General features: G+C 34.8%; 1 protein-coding gene across 10 annotated transcripts in view; it reads right to left on the bottom strand.

The window, feature by feature from the left end:
• ADAM23 (ADAM metallopeptidase domain 23) overlaps window positions 1-19,658 on the bottom strand; it is an 82,781-nt gene that overhangs the window by 35,751 nt on the left and 27,372 nt on the right. For 9 of the 10 annotated variants that reach the window (XM_052791666.1, XM_052791670.1, XM_052791664.1 and 6 more), the window contains exons 5-13: window positions 15,119-15,201; window positions 14,327-14,390; window positions 11,946-12,018; window positions 11,336-11,409; window positions 10,348-10,413; window positions 6,449-6,520; window positions 3,514-3,680; window positions 1,413-1,497; window positions 542-632 (exon numbers count right to left, since the gene is read on the bottom strand). In XM_052791666.1, the coding sequence (XP_052647626.1) occupies window positions 542-632; window positions 1,413-1,497; window positions 3,514-3,680; window positions 6,449-6,520; window positions 10,348-10,413; window positions 11,336-11,409; window positions 11,946-12,018; window positions 14,327-14,390; window positions 15,119-15,201 (775 nt within the window). The remainder of the gene's footprint in view (window positions 1-541; window positions 633-1,412; window positions 1,498-3,513; window positions 3,681-6,448; window positions 6,521-10,347; window positions 10,414-11,335; window positions 11,410-11,945; window positions 12,019-14,326; window positions 14,391-15,118; window positions 15,202-19,658) is intronic. The other variant, XM_052791665.1, reaches the window with a different exon arrangement.

The raw sequence follows: 19,658 nt of genomic DNA on the forward strand, positions 1-19,658 counted from the left end.
GAGTGGAAAAACCCAACAATTTTCTTTAGCCCCAAAAAGGGCTTTTCCAGCAGCTTTTGCACCTACACTCTACATGTGTTAAGGCCACGTCAATCTAATCTTCTGGCTGCGAAGCAGCAAGGTAACAAATTGAGCAAATGTCACCCTGGACTAGGTTATAGCGTCTTACTGTTTCTTCAGTTATAAATCAGGTATTTTTGTATTTTAAGAAGTCAATGATAGTTCTATAGGAATTACAGATTTCATTATGGTAGATAAGGAGTTCTGAGTTAAATTAATGGTGTTTTTACAATTATACCTTTGAATGTTGGTTATGAATCTCACCTCCTGACACAGGACATCACTGAGGTCATTGCAAAATGAGTGCTAAACTGGTGGTTCTTAGTTTGGTTAAACTCAAATTTTTATGCATATATTTCCAAAAGCAGCAGTTCTCGTTCTACAGTTACAGCAAGTTTGGTATTTTTTCAAATATTACAAAAGAAGAGTTTATATATTTAGCTAAGGAGGACAAAAGAAGACTCCATGTCCATGCACGTACTCTGTTTCCTGGCAGCTGGGTCCCATTGTATTCCAAGGTTCTGAGCAAGACTTTGTGCTAGTTCCTGCGCCATGGCCAAAGGGAGGCCATACTGCATTTCAAGGGGAGCGCAATTAAAAAAAAAAACAAAACAAAAAACAAACCATAAGTTATTGTAATGAACACTACACCCGCTCATTCTGGCTTACCACATACCTACTACTTCAGTAATTCTGTACAGCCAATCACAATTCTGTGTGCATGTAAGGAAAATAAACACAAGTACATAACAGAAAAAATTTTCCTCTCAACCTAAGGGAATCCCTGTCCACTGGTTAACCTACAGAAAGGAATCTGATACATATGTGAAATAGTTTTGTATAGTATGATTAACCCATGTTAAAACAGGAGATTTTCATTATTGATTTAACACTGCACTGAGGAAAAAAATAATAATAATAATAAAAAAAAAAAATCAATACACAGGGACCAAATTTTTCTAGTTTTAATGTTAAAAAAAAAATCAGTAAGAATTACATGTCATCCGCACCTTAGAAGATCAAGCCTCTTATAGTGAGAAGACCCAAAAGGACGTTCAGTGCTGTATTTCAAATACTCCTGTCCGAGATTTTGGGGTCTAAATTTCTGTCAAATATACTAAATGCCAATTTAAGATCTTATGAAGAGAATAATGCAGACAGGAGGAATGCTTTTTAAAAAGAAAAGCACAGTGAGCAATAGTTTAATGATGATAGAAGAAGGTTGGCTGTGAGAATCCTGATTTTTTAATATGTAAGTTATCTTTAAAGCCCTGAATACTGAAACATACAAACTCTGAAGTTATAATGTACAGTTTCTATTTTATTTCACTTTAGTCATGAAAAAAAATTACCTCATTCACTCCTACTCCTCTGGTCACAGAGCAAACCCCTCCAAAGTAACTTAAGCTGCTCCTTTTATAATGAAACGTCACATTCCTTGCAGACAAACAAAAATAAAGAAAATATAACACATTGGCATTGGGCACCAAGAACTTACTGAAAGATCACACTTTCACACATACTATGATACATTGCATGCACATTAATCTTCATCTAGCATCAAAAGCAACTGCAAGTTTATAAACAGAACACCAACATCAAAAGAGTTGATTAGATAAAAATAGTATTTTTGTCAAAGGTTGTATCTTGTAGAGTCAGAATCAGTCCCAACCCACAAACAAACCAAGCAGAGAAAGCTAGAGTACCAGATTTCTAAGAAAATACAATGATAACATTTCCTTTAAAAAGATAACAATATATTCCAATTTATAATCTGTCAGGAAGGAATTCTGTACTGAAATGTATCAGTGTTGAGAATTTTTTTAATTATGCTCTTAATTCAAACCAATACAAGTTCTAGTTTCAACTCCAAATGAAAAGACTGAGAAGTCTACCTAAAGGGAAAGTAATTCAATACTGCTCTTTAACCCTGCCTCCTTTCAATTATTGTTAATAAGGCCCAAATAATTTAATTTAATTAATCTAATCTGGAAGATATAAATTATCCTATAAAATATCTATAAATTATTATGAATGACACTTATTTTAACTTCATATGCATAATAATAAATCTATGCAGCCTTGGGCACCCATAGCAAATGACCCTAATCTTTGAAAATTAAATCCTTTTACAATAGCAAAATCAATGTCCCTTTTGTTTTTTTAAATGACAGGATACTCCAGACAGGTATATATTTATTTTTTCAGAACATTCTGACAGCCATCAGAACTTTCAAACTGCAGCTTGACTATACTAAATGCTTAAAGCTAGAGGCTTTACAATAGACAGAACTGCAGCAAGGGCTGAGGTTAGCAGGCACTTCTGGAAATAGTCTAGTTCAACCCCCTTGCTCCAAGGGGGCTCAGCTGGAGCAGGCTGCTCAGGGCCATGTTCCGTTTGTTTTTTAATATCTCCAAGCATGGACACTTCACAGCCTATTTGGGCAACCTGCTCCAGCATCTGACCACCTTCACATTGAAAGTTATTTCCCCAATGCTTAAATGGAATTTCCTGTATTTCAGTTTGTATTCAGTACCTCTCACCATGCACCGAGAAGACCCTGTTTGCCCGCTGGCAAACTCTTCAGCAAAGGACACAATACATGCATAAAAGTAATTAAGAGTGCACATCATCAGCACTTTGCATATGTTATGAAAAACACAATTAGCATTTTATTGCAATGCCTGTATTAAGGCAGTACAGCTATAACAGAGGCTGGAGGAAATTCTTCATCCCCTATTTTTATCTTCCTCTGCAGAAGACAAATGATAGAAGAATCACAGGGAAGACATTTGTCACTCCATCCTCGTGTATGTCATGCTGCTGGCAGAAGGCTTAAGACCTTTATGCTGCACAAGCGAACACACTCTTCCTCCTCTTTGCTTACAATGCCATGAAGTAAAAAAATACTGTTGCCCAAGGTTGATGTGCCTAATGATGCAAGCGGAATCTCCCCTCACAATGCATTTTGTCTCAGAAAACAATTCATTACAGCTCTAAAGAAGACCTTCCATTAACAAATCATCACTGCAGCTGCATATGTGAATAAATACAGTAACTGGAATGCTCTTGTGGCAGCACATAATTCTGTCAGCTCTGCCCCCTCCTGGTCTTTACTGGGAAAACAGTACATTACACACCTGATTAGCAAAACTAGGTGTCCTTAAGGGCTCATGAGAAGACACTTCAAATATGTGACACTGTCTCCAGGTTGCAAAGACATTAAAATTTCAGTATAGATATATATCAACATGACCATGGTATATACTACACCTATTAAAAATAGACTAACCTGTTAAAAAATAGATTAAGCTTCCTAAGGAAGGCAGATGTTGATTGATGTAGTGACTACCAAGCAAAAAACTAAGCAAGAAGAGACACGTAGACAAAAGCAGTAGACAGAAAAGTATACAATAGTGTAATAGTCTAAACCATTGTATGATGGTACATACGAGAGCAGGTGCACAGCATCAGCATGCTGTTTGATGTAGTGCTGTCGATATTTGGAGAAATCATGAAGCATCTGCAGAGGATTAGGGTGAATATTAATACGATCTCTGTCTGTCCAAGTTTCCACAGCAACAAGAACCACCCTGGTGTTCAGCTGTTCCTTGTATATCTGAGGGCAGAGACAGGACAGGCACAGGAGTAGAACACTGGGTCAAACATGCACAGTTAGCCAGTAAGAGTAAAACGGAAGGACAAGAGGGATAAAGCAGGAGGGAAACATAGGAAACCGTTAGCTGGTAACGCCTTGGATTTCCTAAAAATTAATATTCTGATCAACTTAAATTTTATGTTTTAGAGGACAAAAAAAAAACCCTTGCTGCTTTTTTTTTTGAGCTACTCCCTTTTCTTTGAAATTCTCATGTCAAATAATTTCACCACTGAGTTTTGCAGAAAACCTGTACAAAAAATCAGCAAAGAAGAAATGTAAAGGTATACTGGGTGATCTTAAAGAAAAAGAAAAGAAAGATCTCAAAGACAAAGAGTAGCCAAAGCCAATTCCTAAGTCAAGATTAAATAATTTCTCAGTTCTCCAGTATATCCAAAATTTAATTCACATAATGCTTGATTTTAATTTATAGTATGATCACTTAATGCTACTCAAGTAATGTGAGAATTAAATAAGAATATTAATTTTTCTATTAATTTTAATGTCACTGTAGCAATAGACAAGGAAACAACGATCAGGCCCTAATAATTACAAAACAGCTTTATAATATCCATTTTAACTTTGGCATGATACTTCATTCTGAAATAAAACTGCTGCTCTCTTTAGGTTCAGGTCATAAAATGCCAAATTTTATTAATTAAAGTTATTCAGAACTTGCAGATCTATAAAAGAAGCATTCCTTATCCGCAATCAACAGTCTGCCCATCAAAAGTCTTACATGGGACACGAAGAACAGTTAGTGATCATACTTAGTTATGATCTAAAAGCACCAGATAATTAATACATTGGCTGCCTAATGCATAAAATACAGAAAAGGCAAGTTATTTCATCACCTCCAAGAGGCACCATATTAAATATTTGCTTTTATTATCTTTTTGCCAAATTATACCTACAATATACTAGATGAATTGCAAATATCCTCCTGCAGTTATGACAGATATACTGAATAAACTAGCACTGACTAGCATGCCAGTCTTTTGTACCAAGGCAGCATTATCCTTATAAAAAAGTCAGTGTATAATATTCAGCTTAGAAAAAAAGGCAATAAATATAGGAGCAAGAGAGAGCAACCAGCTGAGCTCAATTTTGTCCAAGAACTTTGAAGGAAAAAAGAATATTAATATGCTTCAATTTGAGGGAGACAGGCTGAGGACATACACACAAAACGGTTAACAACATGAGAAAAATCAATAAAACTAAACCCCAGAAATTACATATGGGTGGATCAATAAAGACTTTACTTGTGTTTGCTGGGAGGAAAACCGTATTTCCTGAAGCAAACAGGAAGGAAAGAATGGAAGAGGGGGCAGAGAACGTGGAAGCCTCTGAAAGCCAATATCCTTTTCCCAGTAATATATCAGCAAGAAATACAGCCCACTCCCTATGAACACAAGGGAATAACAAGGCAGAAATTCCTGCTCCTTTTCATGCTTTGTTTAAAGAAAAGGCCATTAAGATGTCATTTTGCAAGATCTCTATCGGGGGACTGAATTCTACACTGGAGAGAAGCTGAGTGTTTCTGTATACACACACAGAGCAAATAAAAATGGAAAGACAGAAGGAATAGTCAGAGAAAGGAAAGACAGATTAAATAACTTTTGTTAAAATGCAGAAGGAATACAAAGAAATAATGATCAGTTGAGAAAAGAATGAAGATGCCACCCTTCCTTTGGGAATGTCCAATATAAATTGCAGAAATATTATTTCAATTATTTATATTTTTATCTGCTCTAGTAACTTTTCTTCAGACTACTGGCATTTTCAGACCATTACACAAAAACATTCAGGAACACTTCCAGTATTTCATGTATTATAGATATATTCACCTAAGTTTTCAATATACATACAGTATACATAATACTTATATGTAAGATACTAAGAACAAATACTGTATTGCTTCCTCCGAACTAAACAAACTGTTGACAATGTTTTGCACTGAATCATATCACGCAGTTCTATTGGTATCAATAAAGTCACGTGGAAAGGAGACTTAGAGTCAGAATTTTGCTAGCCTTTGTATGCATCACTACTAGAAAATCTATACTGTTTGAAAATCTATACTGTTTTCACTACAAACACAGCTCTGAAATGTGTGTGGTCATTACACATACATCAAAGAAGAAAAAGAAAAATCAAATTTTACCACAAATCTTACTTTTAGTTTATACGCTCTATGTGAAATTGTTCTAAATTTAGTCACAGATACAAGTATGGTACCTGTGTCAGTGCCACCCATTTATCATGTACTACAATGGGATTTTGTTCGTTTTTCAGCTATACAGATTTATAAAGAAGAATTTTTATTCACACTCTCTTCTTCTCCGAGTAGATATGTGCATGCTTTGTGAACCATACTTGCAGCTTCAACCACATGTAGTTAGATTTGTTTCACAAATCTAAACTCAATTAAATGTCATTTTTAAGCAGTGAATGATACTGAAAGCTCCTTCAAGTTTGAAATCCCTCCCTGCCAAGGGCAAACTCTGGCAGTTGCAAGCTTTGAGAAAAATGCCAAGGATAATTTGGTGGTTTCTTACACATCCACCCCAGGCTATTCTTCTCCAGAGGAACTGGAAATGAGTTTTAAAATGTAATTTTTATGGCTGCTGGTTTTTTTTTTATCCTGGTATCTGCTAATGTTAACTTTTTTAATACAGTGCTAAACTAACAAAGTCAGTGATACCATTTTCAGAAGAAACATAGATACTTACAGCATCTACAAGGTTTACCACAGACTTTGCAAAATTGTTTGTGTATGCATTTGAAGAACGGTGCTTTTTGAACTAAAAGGAGAAAAAAAAGTAGAACACAGTGAGAACTTCAATATTTATTACTAATTCTTTATTTTTACAGCAAGAAAGGAAAATTAATATTTTAAGAAAGAGTAACAGAAAAACTCAAAAAGCTTTTCAGATCACAGCCTGTATCTCATATTCAAGAATCCCTGGAAGATAAATGAAGCCATGTATGCTAGACAGCCTTTCACATCTATAAAAGGAGCATTTAGCCACAAGAAATACTCTATTTAAAACCAGAGTTCAAATGTTCGAGACCAAATTACATGTCAACATGAACATAAACATGAGCTCAAAATTGAGAGGATGCTGTACCCATTAAAACTGTGCTTAACCTGATGAGTTAAATATCAGACTATACTAGCCACATTCCATGACTGTAATTATAAGACATGAAGATGAAGCATTTACCACTTGTCCTGTGTACAGCTCTTGGCAAAGGCATCCTGTCTCTACTATAGCACAAGACTTTTACGATGAGTAGCATTAGTTATACCAAAGTGCAAAAAGGAAGAGGGAGTGCATGGTAAAAGTAAATATGTGTTTGAATGTGGAAAGAGTTAAGCTGAATAGCTTAAGTTTTAACTGCAATTTTTTTCCATTTCTATAGACTTAGATGAGCTGTATTACAAGATCTGCTTCCTAATTTCTGTGCAAGTCATTACAATTGTTTCATGTCTTTCCTCATCCTGCCCCACAAGTCCCCTCTGTTCCAAGTCAAATTTTCCAAAGATGCTGCTATGGTATCTGAACATGAATCCATTACTTTCAAAAAACTGTAAAATCATAAACCAAAATGGCATTACACAATATGATTTGCAGGCAGGAAAAGTAAGTCTTCAAAATGTCACAGAAACGGAACACAAAATTGCATAGAACAAAGAGGGTAAACTGTTACTAATTTCAACTACTGGTTAAAAGCAACAAACCTCATCACAAATCTCATGAGCAAACATTATCAAGTTCCATGAAAGTGTCAGCTATTCCCACTCCAAAACACAGTGCCCAAAAAGAGGCCTTGAAACAAGAGGGTCTGACTCTTCTCTGAGCAACTGAGTAGCTACTCTCATCAAGTTAGATGATTAACTACCTTCCCAAATTAGAATTACAAAACAGACAAATCCTGTTTACTAGAATTATGCTTGGTGCAAAGGTGAAAGTAAAACTGGAAGACATATATGCTTTTAAAAGAAAATTATCTGTTTCTCAAATTCAAGGTCAGAAGTGACACACACACTATATCATAACAAATTTTCCATCCCTTTACATTCCAGTTATTTTTGCACAAGCAATCGAGTTTTATATGGACGAAATGCCACAAAGATAACAAAAAGTTCATCAAACTTAATGATGACACTCATTCATTTGACTGCAGGAAGATAAATTTTTTACATATCCAGTTATTCACTGTTAAGTTCCACAATGCTTCAGCACATCCACAGCAGGTTTTAATACCCAAAGATCCTACAACATAGGTTTGCAGAGACCCCCTCCCCTATAACTATTCTCAAAACAAAGCACTTCCAGCTACAGCACTAGTAGGCGCGTAGGATGTACACTGAGTATCCATATCATGGACTCTGCTCCCCAGGGAACCATGATACGAGAACAAAATAACAGGGCAGGGGGGAAGGATGGCTTTGTTTTTTTGTTTTGAGCCAATCCCAAACTTTCCCAGAAGTGGAAAGGTAAAATAATATGCTTTGGAAAATGTTCTTTGTTTTCATGAAAGTATTTAAATGCCCAAATCAACAGCAATATACAACGTATTCTGTTTAAACACAGCTCCTAAAACAGAAATTAAGTCAGTAGAAAGTGCAACAACCTAAATAAATATGTTCAGCTGTGTCTTTAGTGTTACAGGAAGGGAAAATTTTGTGAAAATACATAGTATTAACCACTTAACAATCCAAGGACCAGAGGTTTAAGATGCTTCTTCCAACACAGAACCTTGCTGCACGAGAAACCTGCCCTCTACTGGTAAGCAGAAAACCTTAAAAGTACATTTAGTGAGCTCCTGGATTGGCAGGCTTTAACTCTTAATAGTGAACACTTCCTTAAGTATATCCATTTTATTCCTTGAAAAGAATGATTACCTGCTTCTGAGTCACTGACAACTCTGAAGCAAAAAAATCTTGAATGTTTGTGGTCTGAAGTTCTAACAAATTAAAGCCTGAGTGGAGATAACAGTTAGTGTCTGTAACAAGTGTACTGAACAGGATGGTTGTCCTTTAAGCATGTCTGTAATACAAGAGGCCAGAGGAAACAGACATAGAAATATTATCTCTTCAGAAGGAACACCAACCACAGACCTCAAACAAGACAACAAAATGTCTGCAACTGCAGTTACTGTGCCCTACCCCTAAACAACTAACACGTGAGCACTCTTAAAATAGTTTCCTACCAAGTGGCTTTACAAGTGAAAACAGTTGAAGAAATTTCTGTCCTACTCTTTCCATCCATTCAAATTCCCCCTCCATTGCTGAATTGACACAGATCAAATATAGATAATTTTTGCCCAGACCATTTCTATGATTTATTAAAACAGATGAGGGAAGGTTGTATTATATGTCTATTCAGCACTGGAACAAGTACAAAATACTGCATCCCATTCTGGTATCTGCTATTTCTGGCTCTTTAAAATCATCCTTCAGTGTTGACAAAAGAGCCCACAATAACATAAAGCATTGGGAAAACATGAAGTAGAGTGAGAGATGCAAGGAGCTCTTACAGAAACTTAAAAGTTTATTTTACTTGCACATAAAATATGCAGAAACTGTTTCATCAACAGAATTTTATTTAAAAAATGGTCTTGCTCACACAGAAGCAAAGTCATACCAAGAGTTGATGATCCTTATTTGCCTCTTAGTCAATGTAACGGCTGAGAAAGCTAAGCGAGACCAGGGCTCAGAACAAGGCACAATCAGGTGGTTTTTCTGAGTAATTCGCTGTTGGTTGCAATATATTCTTTGTTACTAGAAAACTTTTAAACCTACACTGAGTATTTTTCCATAAGAGATATGCTTTAGTTAAAATGTAGCTACTGGACTTAAATTTGTGATGCTTTTCAAAAAGGGTCTATAAAATAGTTGTTTAGGTTTACAAAACTTATTACTCTCCAGGCCCCCTCCTGATTTTTCATAAGGGTAACACACGGACACTTTGATAGCCTTACTTGGTATAATTAGTGAAAGTAGTAACATTTAAATAACAAAATGTCACTTGGTCTGATTTTTTCCAGTGATCCCTCAAGACAAAAAGGAAAAAAAAGTGGGCTGCTTCCCCCCCTGCCCCCCCCTCTCTTTTTTTAAATCAAATGACAAACACTTTCTGAACTGAGCAAACAACTTACCTTGTACTTCATTATGAGTATGGCATAGCCAGGAAGAACAATCAGATAGTTTTGTCTATATGCTTTCCTGCATTAAAATTTAAGTTAGTAAAACTAAAAGTAACAAGTTCTGACCTCTTTCTTTATTAATTTAAGGATAGGATATAATTTTAGAATGTTTAGTATGTTTATTCTGGACATAAATGTTTTGTTGCTTTACTTTGTTGGTTATGGGCATATCAAATTATCCATATGTTACCAAAGTGTTTCAGACATATTTTGAATATATAACTGTTGTAGAAAATCTTCAGTAACATTAGGCATTATTAGGTAACTATGGCCTATACTGTGTCTTACAGTACAAATGTTAACAGCTGCTGATAAACAAAATATTTGACCCAAAGTAGCTGATGCAGCACAGTGCTGTACATCAACCTACAAATTATAATCAAAAGGAAGATTACCACTGAATTGATATACTTACCATTTTATGGTCATTGACTATCATGAGCTCCAGGTATTTCATTTCTTCAAAGATACCACGAGATGCCTGACGGATTAAAGAAATTCTCTGAGAAATCATGAAGATGTAGCGATTTTAAAAAATAATTGCAGCTGATTTAATAGGATTACCCATAAATATTATGTAGGGTGTGTAAACCTGTAAAAACTGGGTGAGACATTCAGCTAGGGCAAATAATCATAGCTCCAGTAACTTAGAGAGTTATGATAGACACTGGCTGAGAACCTGAGTCACATCATTAAGAATGTTTAGAGTCTATTCTTTTTGGCTCAGCGCAGTAGCCACCACTGCCTCCCTACTCTCTTATTTTCACAAAGGAAAAAAATCTGAAACACTAAAAACTCTTGGTCTACTGTCCGATCCATCGCAGATTTAATGAGGAAGGAAGTTACTAAAAATTGATGTGTCCTCAAAAAATATGCAGTGGATTGTGCAACCCAGTGAAGAAATACAGATTAATCTTCTTGAACTCAAGTACTCCCCTAGCTGACACATATGCATGTGTAGATCATGAGGACTGTCCACTTCTGTTCTCTCAGTAACCCAGTTCTGGGTGTCCTCATTTGGATTTTTAATTTAAACATGCTACTTAACGAGCCAAATGAAAATAAAGTCAGATACCTACAAAGTAGGAAGACTTCATTCAAAATTATTCTTTGTCCTCAAGCAGACTCAAAACTTAAAATTCTCATTTTCACTACTAAACTTCCATTCAATTGACGTATAGTATTGCCGTCACTTTAGAAAGCTTATCTACTTTTCTCCAAATATTCTATTTTTAAAGAATAATCTCTTTTTATCATTTGATAACTGTATTATGAGACAACATTAAGCTACCAAAAATATTTGTTTTCTAAAGCCTACGTTCTCTCAACATTAAAAAATCTGGAAATTAGGGGGTTTGGGTTTGTTTTTATAAATGGTCTTAACTTGGGGTCACACTACTTACTGCCCTCTTTCTTCTCTTTCTCGTCAGCCACTGTAGTTCAGACAGAAAGGGCCATTCAGAACTAGATTCAGTCTCTGTACAAATTACAATTTAAGAATTTCATGGCATTATTTTAAACTACTTATATACACTGTCTAAATCAAAAGTAGATTAAGATCACCAAAATTAGAAGAACCTTTGCTATAGAAAAGTTCATTTTTTAAAATACACAAAATGTAAAATAACTCATATCAAAACTCAAGTAATTTAGAAATCTAAAGTTAGAATTAAAGCATGCTAAGGGAGGTAAAGACATTGTAACCTGGGCTTAGAATATACATTTTCTTCCATCTTGTGTCCTCAATAGCATTACTATCACTGATTAAATTAAATGATTTGCAGAAGAAAGCTAAATACAGATCTCCATGGATGGAAATCTTTCAGCTGCTTTTTGACAACTCTAAATTCCATTGCAATAATTGTGAAAAAACTCACGTTAGTATCTATTTTTCAAGTTTTTCTAAATAATCAGCAATTTCATATAGACTGTTAACCTAATATTCAAATTTTTCAAGTTATATATACAATTATTTCCAATATTGAAAAACTCATAACATAAGCAAAAACATACCAAAGTCCTGTAACTGCTTGGAGGATTGTGTTCCATAAGTTCTTTGGATGATATGTGGCCTACTTTTACTTTCCTGATAAGAAAAATATGTGACATTTTCTTCTGATTAATAATGTCAAGTAAAAAGTGAGGCACTTCTTTCAGTATTTATCATTTTTATTATTTTTCCATAAAATGCAAGCAACCATAGTACCAATTTGGCATAGTACTAATTTGAAGCAATCTATTTGCAATCCTGAGCAAATCATGGAGCTTCTCTGCTTCAGCACATTTACTGGCCTACAAAGTATCACAGATGTCTTTGAGATTACTTGAAAAAAGTCCTTTAAAAGCCTTACTGTTAGAGAACACAGACCGTTTATTCCAACAAATCAAATCAGAGAGTAAATATCTAGCTGAAATCTTCCTCCCACAGATGAAAAGCAACTATTATTATTTATGACAAAAATGTATCTTTCTAATTGCAGCAAAATGCAAGAAACTAATCAATATACTATCCATAAGATGATTATTTCACCCTGTTTTATTGGTGTATACAACACTTAAAAGGAGAAGACTTTTAATGCATATTTTCTGTAGAAGTCTGACATGCCCCAAATTATCACATTTTGGTATCTGCTCTAGAAAACAACTATCTTTTCTTCCATAACACCTCTGCAGTACCTGCCAAAACAAGCAATTCTTTTCAAAGGGTAGGATACTACTGTTCTGTAGCTTCCATAAGAAATACATAACACACTGAAGGAAAATACCACACATTTTTGCTGGGTTTTTTTTTTTTGGGGGGGGGGGGGGGGAAGTTGTATATAGTATCTACTTACTATATTTAAGATTAATCAAGCTGAATAAACTACATGCTGAAGGCTGTGTCCAAGCTATTTATCTCATGTAGTACAATCACAAAATGAGTCTCTGAAAGCTCTCTGTAGCTGTATTATTTTGATCTTCAGTAGTTTTGATAAAAATATTGATCTCATCTGTCTTATCATTTAGAATTCCACTTGAATCCTCAACACAGCTGGCAGAGAGTATCTCACTTTTATAACTAGAACTTTTGCTCTATTTCCAAGTTTTACTGAAATATCACACTGAGAGATCTGGGCTTCCTTTGTCCACACAAGCAAGAAAACAGTTTAGTCAAATTCTCCTCTGCCTACTACATGGATACCATTGTATAAATATAATCTCCATGAATTTACTGCATCTGTGCTGTCAGTTTTCAGGCTTACAACCTTTATGAATAGTGCTACATCAAAATGCATTACATAGCTTAACACATGACATGTAATAGTGTTCCTGAGGAGACTGAGAAATCTTTTTGGACATAATATTTTCCCATGTCTCTACAGTTTCATTTACAGCCCAATAATTGACCATCCAAATGACACTAATTCCTCTGAATGCTGATCCAGTTTCTTTGAAAGTGTCAGCAGTCAAAGATTTTGCAGATCTTTCTTTGGACTGCAAGTTCACAGTCACTAAAACGTATCAGTTCTGCAGCATTACTTTATTTGTCATATACTGGTAATTACTAGAGCAAAACAAGCTTGAGAACTGCGACACAGCATCTGGAATATATCCTACAGACCAAGTGGGATACAAACCTTAAGAATCCTCTGTCTCAATGTTGCAGAATTGTTTCACTGAAAATCACTCGAATCTGAACCATTTAAGAGGTAGAAATCTACCTGGTTTTACTACTACCTATGAAATTGAGTCAGTTCGATTAAGAGCTAAAGTTTTAGGAACATAAAACATGAAACTTAACATGAAGTACAAAAATAATAATAGTTAGCCAGGTATTTGCATAAATGCAGTCCTAACATGCTGATCCAGCATAGTCATACATTTGAATATGCTGGATCAGAATCATTTAAGCTATACAGCGATGACTGACTTAACACATATGAAGTGCAAGATACCCACTAGATATCTACTTCATTAAGCTCTGTGTGGAAACATGGTAGGTCAAGAGCAATGTGATCCAACTATTTAGAGGGATGAATAAATGACTTCAGAGGTCCCTTCTACAAATTTATAAATCCTTTAGTTCAAGTACTAGAGCAAATTCATAAACACTTTTTGACAGTCCATAACCATTTGCTATGGAAACAGTCTTATTAGTCTACTCCCAACATCTAAATGATAACAATAACTAGGAAAAGAAAGATTAAAGAAAAGCAGAGAAAAAATCTTAGGTAATTCATACTTACACATTTCTTGCCATAAATAAATTCCAAGCAAGTGTTTTAAAATACTTTTGGTTTTCATATGAATGCATGAGAGACGTCACTTATTTATTAATTTATTCTAATACTTTTATTTGTTATTCCTTGAGCACTCTTTCCCAAACCAAATAAATTAGATACAAATAAACTTACTGCACTGTGAGTCAGATCCATCGGTTCTATCAAGTACAAGTAAGTACTATCTTCAAACATGCCACTAAAACATGGAGAAAAAGAAGTGATATTTAGGATTACATGGTAATTAATTTGACTCCAGGATATGATTTTTGACGAGACAAAACCAAACTTAGGGCTGAAAACCTGATCAATATTAAAATAAACTCCATATATGCTCATTATTACCACATGTGTCTAAAGCTAAGAATATTTTTAAGAGATCGGGTGCATTTTAATGAACTAACACTGAATGTAATGGCAATGTAATGAAAAAGCATCAAAAAGAATAAAGATTTGACCTTGGAAAGAAGAAGTCCTAAGACATACATTAGCATACAGAATATAATCAACAGCTGAGTTGCAGTTAACAGTAACTAATCCTAGTAAGGACTTATTTCTTACATTTTTTCCTTGTACAATCTAACAAAACCATCAATTTTTCTATTGGCTGACAGAATTATACACGAATACTGAGCATGCAAACTGCTTAAGTACAATTCTTGTTTACCCTTTACCATAATAAGTCATCTGGTGAAATATTTATTTGCACTTACCATATTCAAAGGTTTCATGAGACAGCATCAAAATACTTTAATCCCAATGATACTAAAAAAAAATGCTAGCAGTTTGGCATAGCTGGTACTGGCATTTCAAAGCATCAAAAATCTTTGGGCCTGTAGAGTTTCAGACTCTTACATATTAAAAGATAATATTAAAGAGTAATAATTAGTTAATAGCCTTGTTTGAAAAATGGGAACGTGTACTTACTGAAGTCCATTACAAGTTGAAAGAGCAACTTTGGAATCCTTGATACCTCTGATATTTCCATGGTAGTAACAATGCTCTCCACCCTAATAATGTTTAAAAACAAACAAACAAACAATCACACAGACACAAAATTACCCTGATTTAATGTCTGTTGCTTAAAACCAAGGCAAAAAAAGATTCAACATCTTGCATTAGGTAAAATTTCAGAGAAAACAGTGAATTGCTAAAAACCAATGACAAGCCCTAATTGCTTGTAAGAGAAAAACTGTGCCCAGTAAAGGCTAATTTATATAACTTTTCAAGCCATAACATGGGTTATTCTTCTGTTTAAGTCACAGCATTCTTGACCTTTTAAGTGCATTTCTTTGCTGTACATTGACTCTGTAAAAATGTTACGTAATGCAGGTTATATGAGCATTGAATTGTTTCTTGATACCTTCCAGGTCTATTAAAATTACAAGTGATACAGTATTCATCAATCACCTGGCATGTATTTGGCTTAGATCTAGATTCTACCAATTTTGTCTCACTAAAAATTTATCAATTAAAATGTTACATCATTAGACTGTAGTTACCATTATCACTAATGATGAATGAGCCAGAAAGTGAATCTAGTTTAGTAACACTGAAGTGTACAGTTGCATTTTTACTGTACATATGTCAAAAGGGTACTAAAGTCAACTCTTGTTTTTAAGTGCATAAAATTCCAAATAGATGCAAACCCCAAATTATTCAAAAAATGGCAAGATTTTTGTGTTTCTCTAAGGAAGTCAGCAATCGTGTTTTAGACAAGGTCCTGCCTTTTATTTAATAAATAATAACATCTAAATTACCTACAAGTGTGTTTAAATGTTAGAGACTTAAAAAAAAAAAAAACCAAATTAGGCAAACTACATCCAAAACTGTGATCCAAAACCTCAGTTCTCAAAGGCCCTAATGATATGATGTAAGCAAGGTCCTGCTGAATGCTGCAATACAAGATTTGAACAGTCAGCTGATGCAGGGATTAGGCTGAATAGAATTAGTGCAAAACATGCTACCAAATGGGTGTGCAATGAAGCTCTGTGTGTAGTCTTTTGCTTCTCTGCAAGAATGTAAGGGAAGTTGCAGTATGTGTATATATGGGGAGAAACAGGACAAAGCAGGAAGCCAAAATACCACAGAGAACAACTGATACATACTCTAAAATCTTGAAGTTCTGATCCAGAAAAGCCTTGCTCAGATGCCAACTAAACCCTAGTGAATGCTACATGCTTTCCTACAAATAGAAGTGCAGGTTCCCTTGATCTGCCTGGCTTTTATCATAGAATGAGCTAAGTTGAGCTCTCCTCTCCCGAAGCAACTAGCTCGTAACTAAGCTCTCCTTAAAGTGGGCAGAGAATTTCAAGCATGCTCGGAGCACACCTAAGACAGAGTGACAAGACGGATCCTCACAAAACAGAGTTGCAGTGGATTTTTTTTCAAAATACTGACCATTACATGCCAATGCCCCTCTCTGGCTAATAACTACAGCACTCATCCCAGGTTTCCCAACTGATGAACAATTTCCCAGGTCACCTTGAAGAGAGTCAACTCACATCTCCCCACTTTCTAAAAGTGTACTCTATCTCCACAGTTACTGGCTACTTTGTGTCAGAGCACCCTACTTGAATCAAGCTGAACCAGTCTCATTTTGTGGAACTCACACAGATTTATGAAGTCAGAAAGAGGGAGCATGATTCTGTATCCCAGAGGCTAGGAAGCTTCTAGGAGGAGATCTTAACAGCAGACTACAATAAATAAATGATTCAGATGAGAAATTCAGAAATAATTGTTTTGTCAAAGCATCATCTACTCACATGCAAGAATTACTAGTGTTAAAATAATGTCATGAAGATCTTTTTAAATCTCCAATTTTTTTACTTTCTGTACTTGCACAATTTGTGATTTTTCTCTATATGTTCTAGTTTTCTTCTAGGTACTAAATTTGTATGATTTAATTTCTCCGTGTAATGAAAGTAGAGTTCTACTGCACTATCAAGAGTTTTGTATTATTTGATTGTAAATAGCTAAATATGTATAAAAACTTAAAATCTTTAGCACATTTTTAGGATTACATACTATAGGAAGCCACATGGCAAATTATTAAATCCTTTATCTGTATTCTGATTCTGATAGAAATTAACTCTATCCTTATTGCTGGACAGCAGAATTACTAATCCCTAAAATTCCGTAAATTGAGGAATAAACTGATTAGACTGTTAGAGGCTTACAGAAGTACTTATCGTGACTAAGGGTAAAATAAACTAGCTTCTTAGGAATGTTTCAACTGAGTAAACAAGAAGAGTATATTTATTTTCTATCAACAGAAACAAAGCATCAAGAGCACCATTAACAGACTGTTCAAGCTATGAATGTTCAGAAAGAAACCAAGAAACATTACTTTGACTTTTCTAAAGAAAATGGACTAGTGAATTTAGAAGCTGTTAAATAGCAGAAATGCTGCTGCTATATGTGAGTGAAGCTAAAATGAGGAAAACTGAATGATACTGATTTACTTTATTTAAGTAGTTGGTCTTTAGTGTCTATCAACAATAACACCAGTTAAACTAAAGATAAAAAGTATTCTCAAAAAGTTTTATTAAAAACCCTTAAGTGTAGTTGTGTCTCTCACACATTGTTTGAAAAATGTACCATTCATCATCAAAATATTCTTAATTCTGGTGTCATGTCATCTGAATTCCAGCAAGTATATTGGACCCATTCCTTCTGCAATTATTATAACTCAAAGTAGTACCAAAAAAGTAAATGCTTTTTGTTTAAGTATGCACAGCATTATTTCCATTTTGCATCTTATTTAATCTTAATCAGATTCTGAATGAAATTTCTAACAGACTACTGTGCATTATAAAGTCAAAGTACTACACAGAAAGCAATCACTACATATTTACCTTTCCATTAGTAAGAATGCCTAAGCCATGCTTTTTAACAACTAAATCATGCTTATGTTTCTCGCACAAGTAGCTTTTCAAGAATTTTTTTTAGAAGACAGTCATCTGAGTGAAGAAATTGCTGTTTGCTCTTCAGTGTTTTCATTCTTGTAATAGACTACCTCTTTTTACAAAATACAATACTTTTCATGAAGATCTCGCTTCTTTACATCCGCCTCAGGAAACAAAACAATCTTTTACTTACTCGGGTCTAAAAAGGATTATAAGTTACTGCAAAAGACCAGGATACAGTCCTTATTTATCTCCTACACAAATTGTGTGTATATGTTCAGAACTTATAATGAAGCCTTTTACAGATTAATGTGACCTCAGGAGCTCTTTTATTGTTGTTTCTAAATAAATCAATTCAGAAAACATCCCCTCGGAAGTTTGGATCAAGTTACTGCAGCATGCAAAGGTAGTCCATTTGCTGAGTCTAAAGTTCTGATATAATTTTCTAGTCAGATTCATGATTCAGCAACCGCAGTGCTCAATGCTAGTGCTGCAGCTGACAATTGCATGAGCTTGTCTAAATGCCAGAGGGAATTGTTTTCTTGCATCATTTAGCATTTTTGCCTGTTCTGCAGAGCATTGAGTCTTAATGAAACAACTTCCTTAGTATGTTACATGAAACTATTTTTCTTCTTCAGTGGAAGAAAACAAAACAGTATTTTGCAATAATTATATTGCAATGTAATTGTTTAATTTTTCCCTAATCTGTGATATATTGTTTTATTTGAGATTCTCCATAACAAGGGCAAAATAATAAACTATACATCTAATACTTGGACAAACAACAGTCCTGACTTGCTGAAGGCATAAATGCAACTTGAATGCTTGCTTTCCTCCACTCTAAATAGAGATGTATTTCACATGTAATAAGCTCACAACAAGTATTCCAGCATTCGTGCCAAATATGAAAAAAGACATTCCCTGAAAATGTAGTTTATAACCTTCCTAGGAACCTACCAGTCCTCATTTTGTTACTACAACAGACTGATCTGATTCCCTTAGTCAGGGCTGAACTATCTTGCAGAACTTTAATCTTTTTGTCTTTGGATCAATAGCCTATGGCACTGCATTCAATTTGGGAGCTAGTTTGACAAATGTAATTAATTGGATGTCAAGCAATATGCTGGTTTTGTAATAACCGAAACCTTAACCTCTGGAATTAAGTCTTTCATTTTCTGTTTCACAACTGTATAATTCTTGCAAAGAAAAGTCACTCCAAGTTTTTGTTTGTTTGTTTGAATGTCTTACATTACCATTATGCTTTCCCCTTGCACATTGTGCTAAGGTCATGTAAATAATTAACGAGGACTATACTGATGGTGACTTCAACCCCTCCACCTCCTTCATTTTACAAGATGTAATTGTTCTGGCAGTATCTGGACCATCTTCACTACTACCACCTACCGCTGCCTACCCCACACCCTGACAGACAACTTTCCTTTTTTGTACAATTCTTCTTGCATTACTGAGGCATCCTTACAAGATGAGATCACAGTTACCTTGTATGTGTGGAAAAAGGCTTCTGTGTGTCTTGCAAAACTTTTTTTCTTTTTTTAATA

Source organism: Harpia harpyja, chromosome 7, assembly GCF_026419915.1.
Source record: "Harpia harpyja isolate bHarHar1 chromosome 7, bHarHar1 primary haplotype, whole genome shotgun sequence".
Classification (NCBI taxonomy): Eukaryota; Metazoa; Chordata; class Aves; order Accipitriformes; family Accipitridae; genus Harpia; species Harpia harpyja.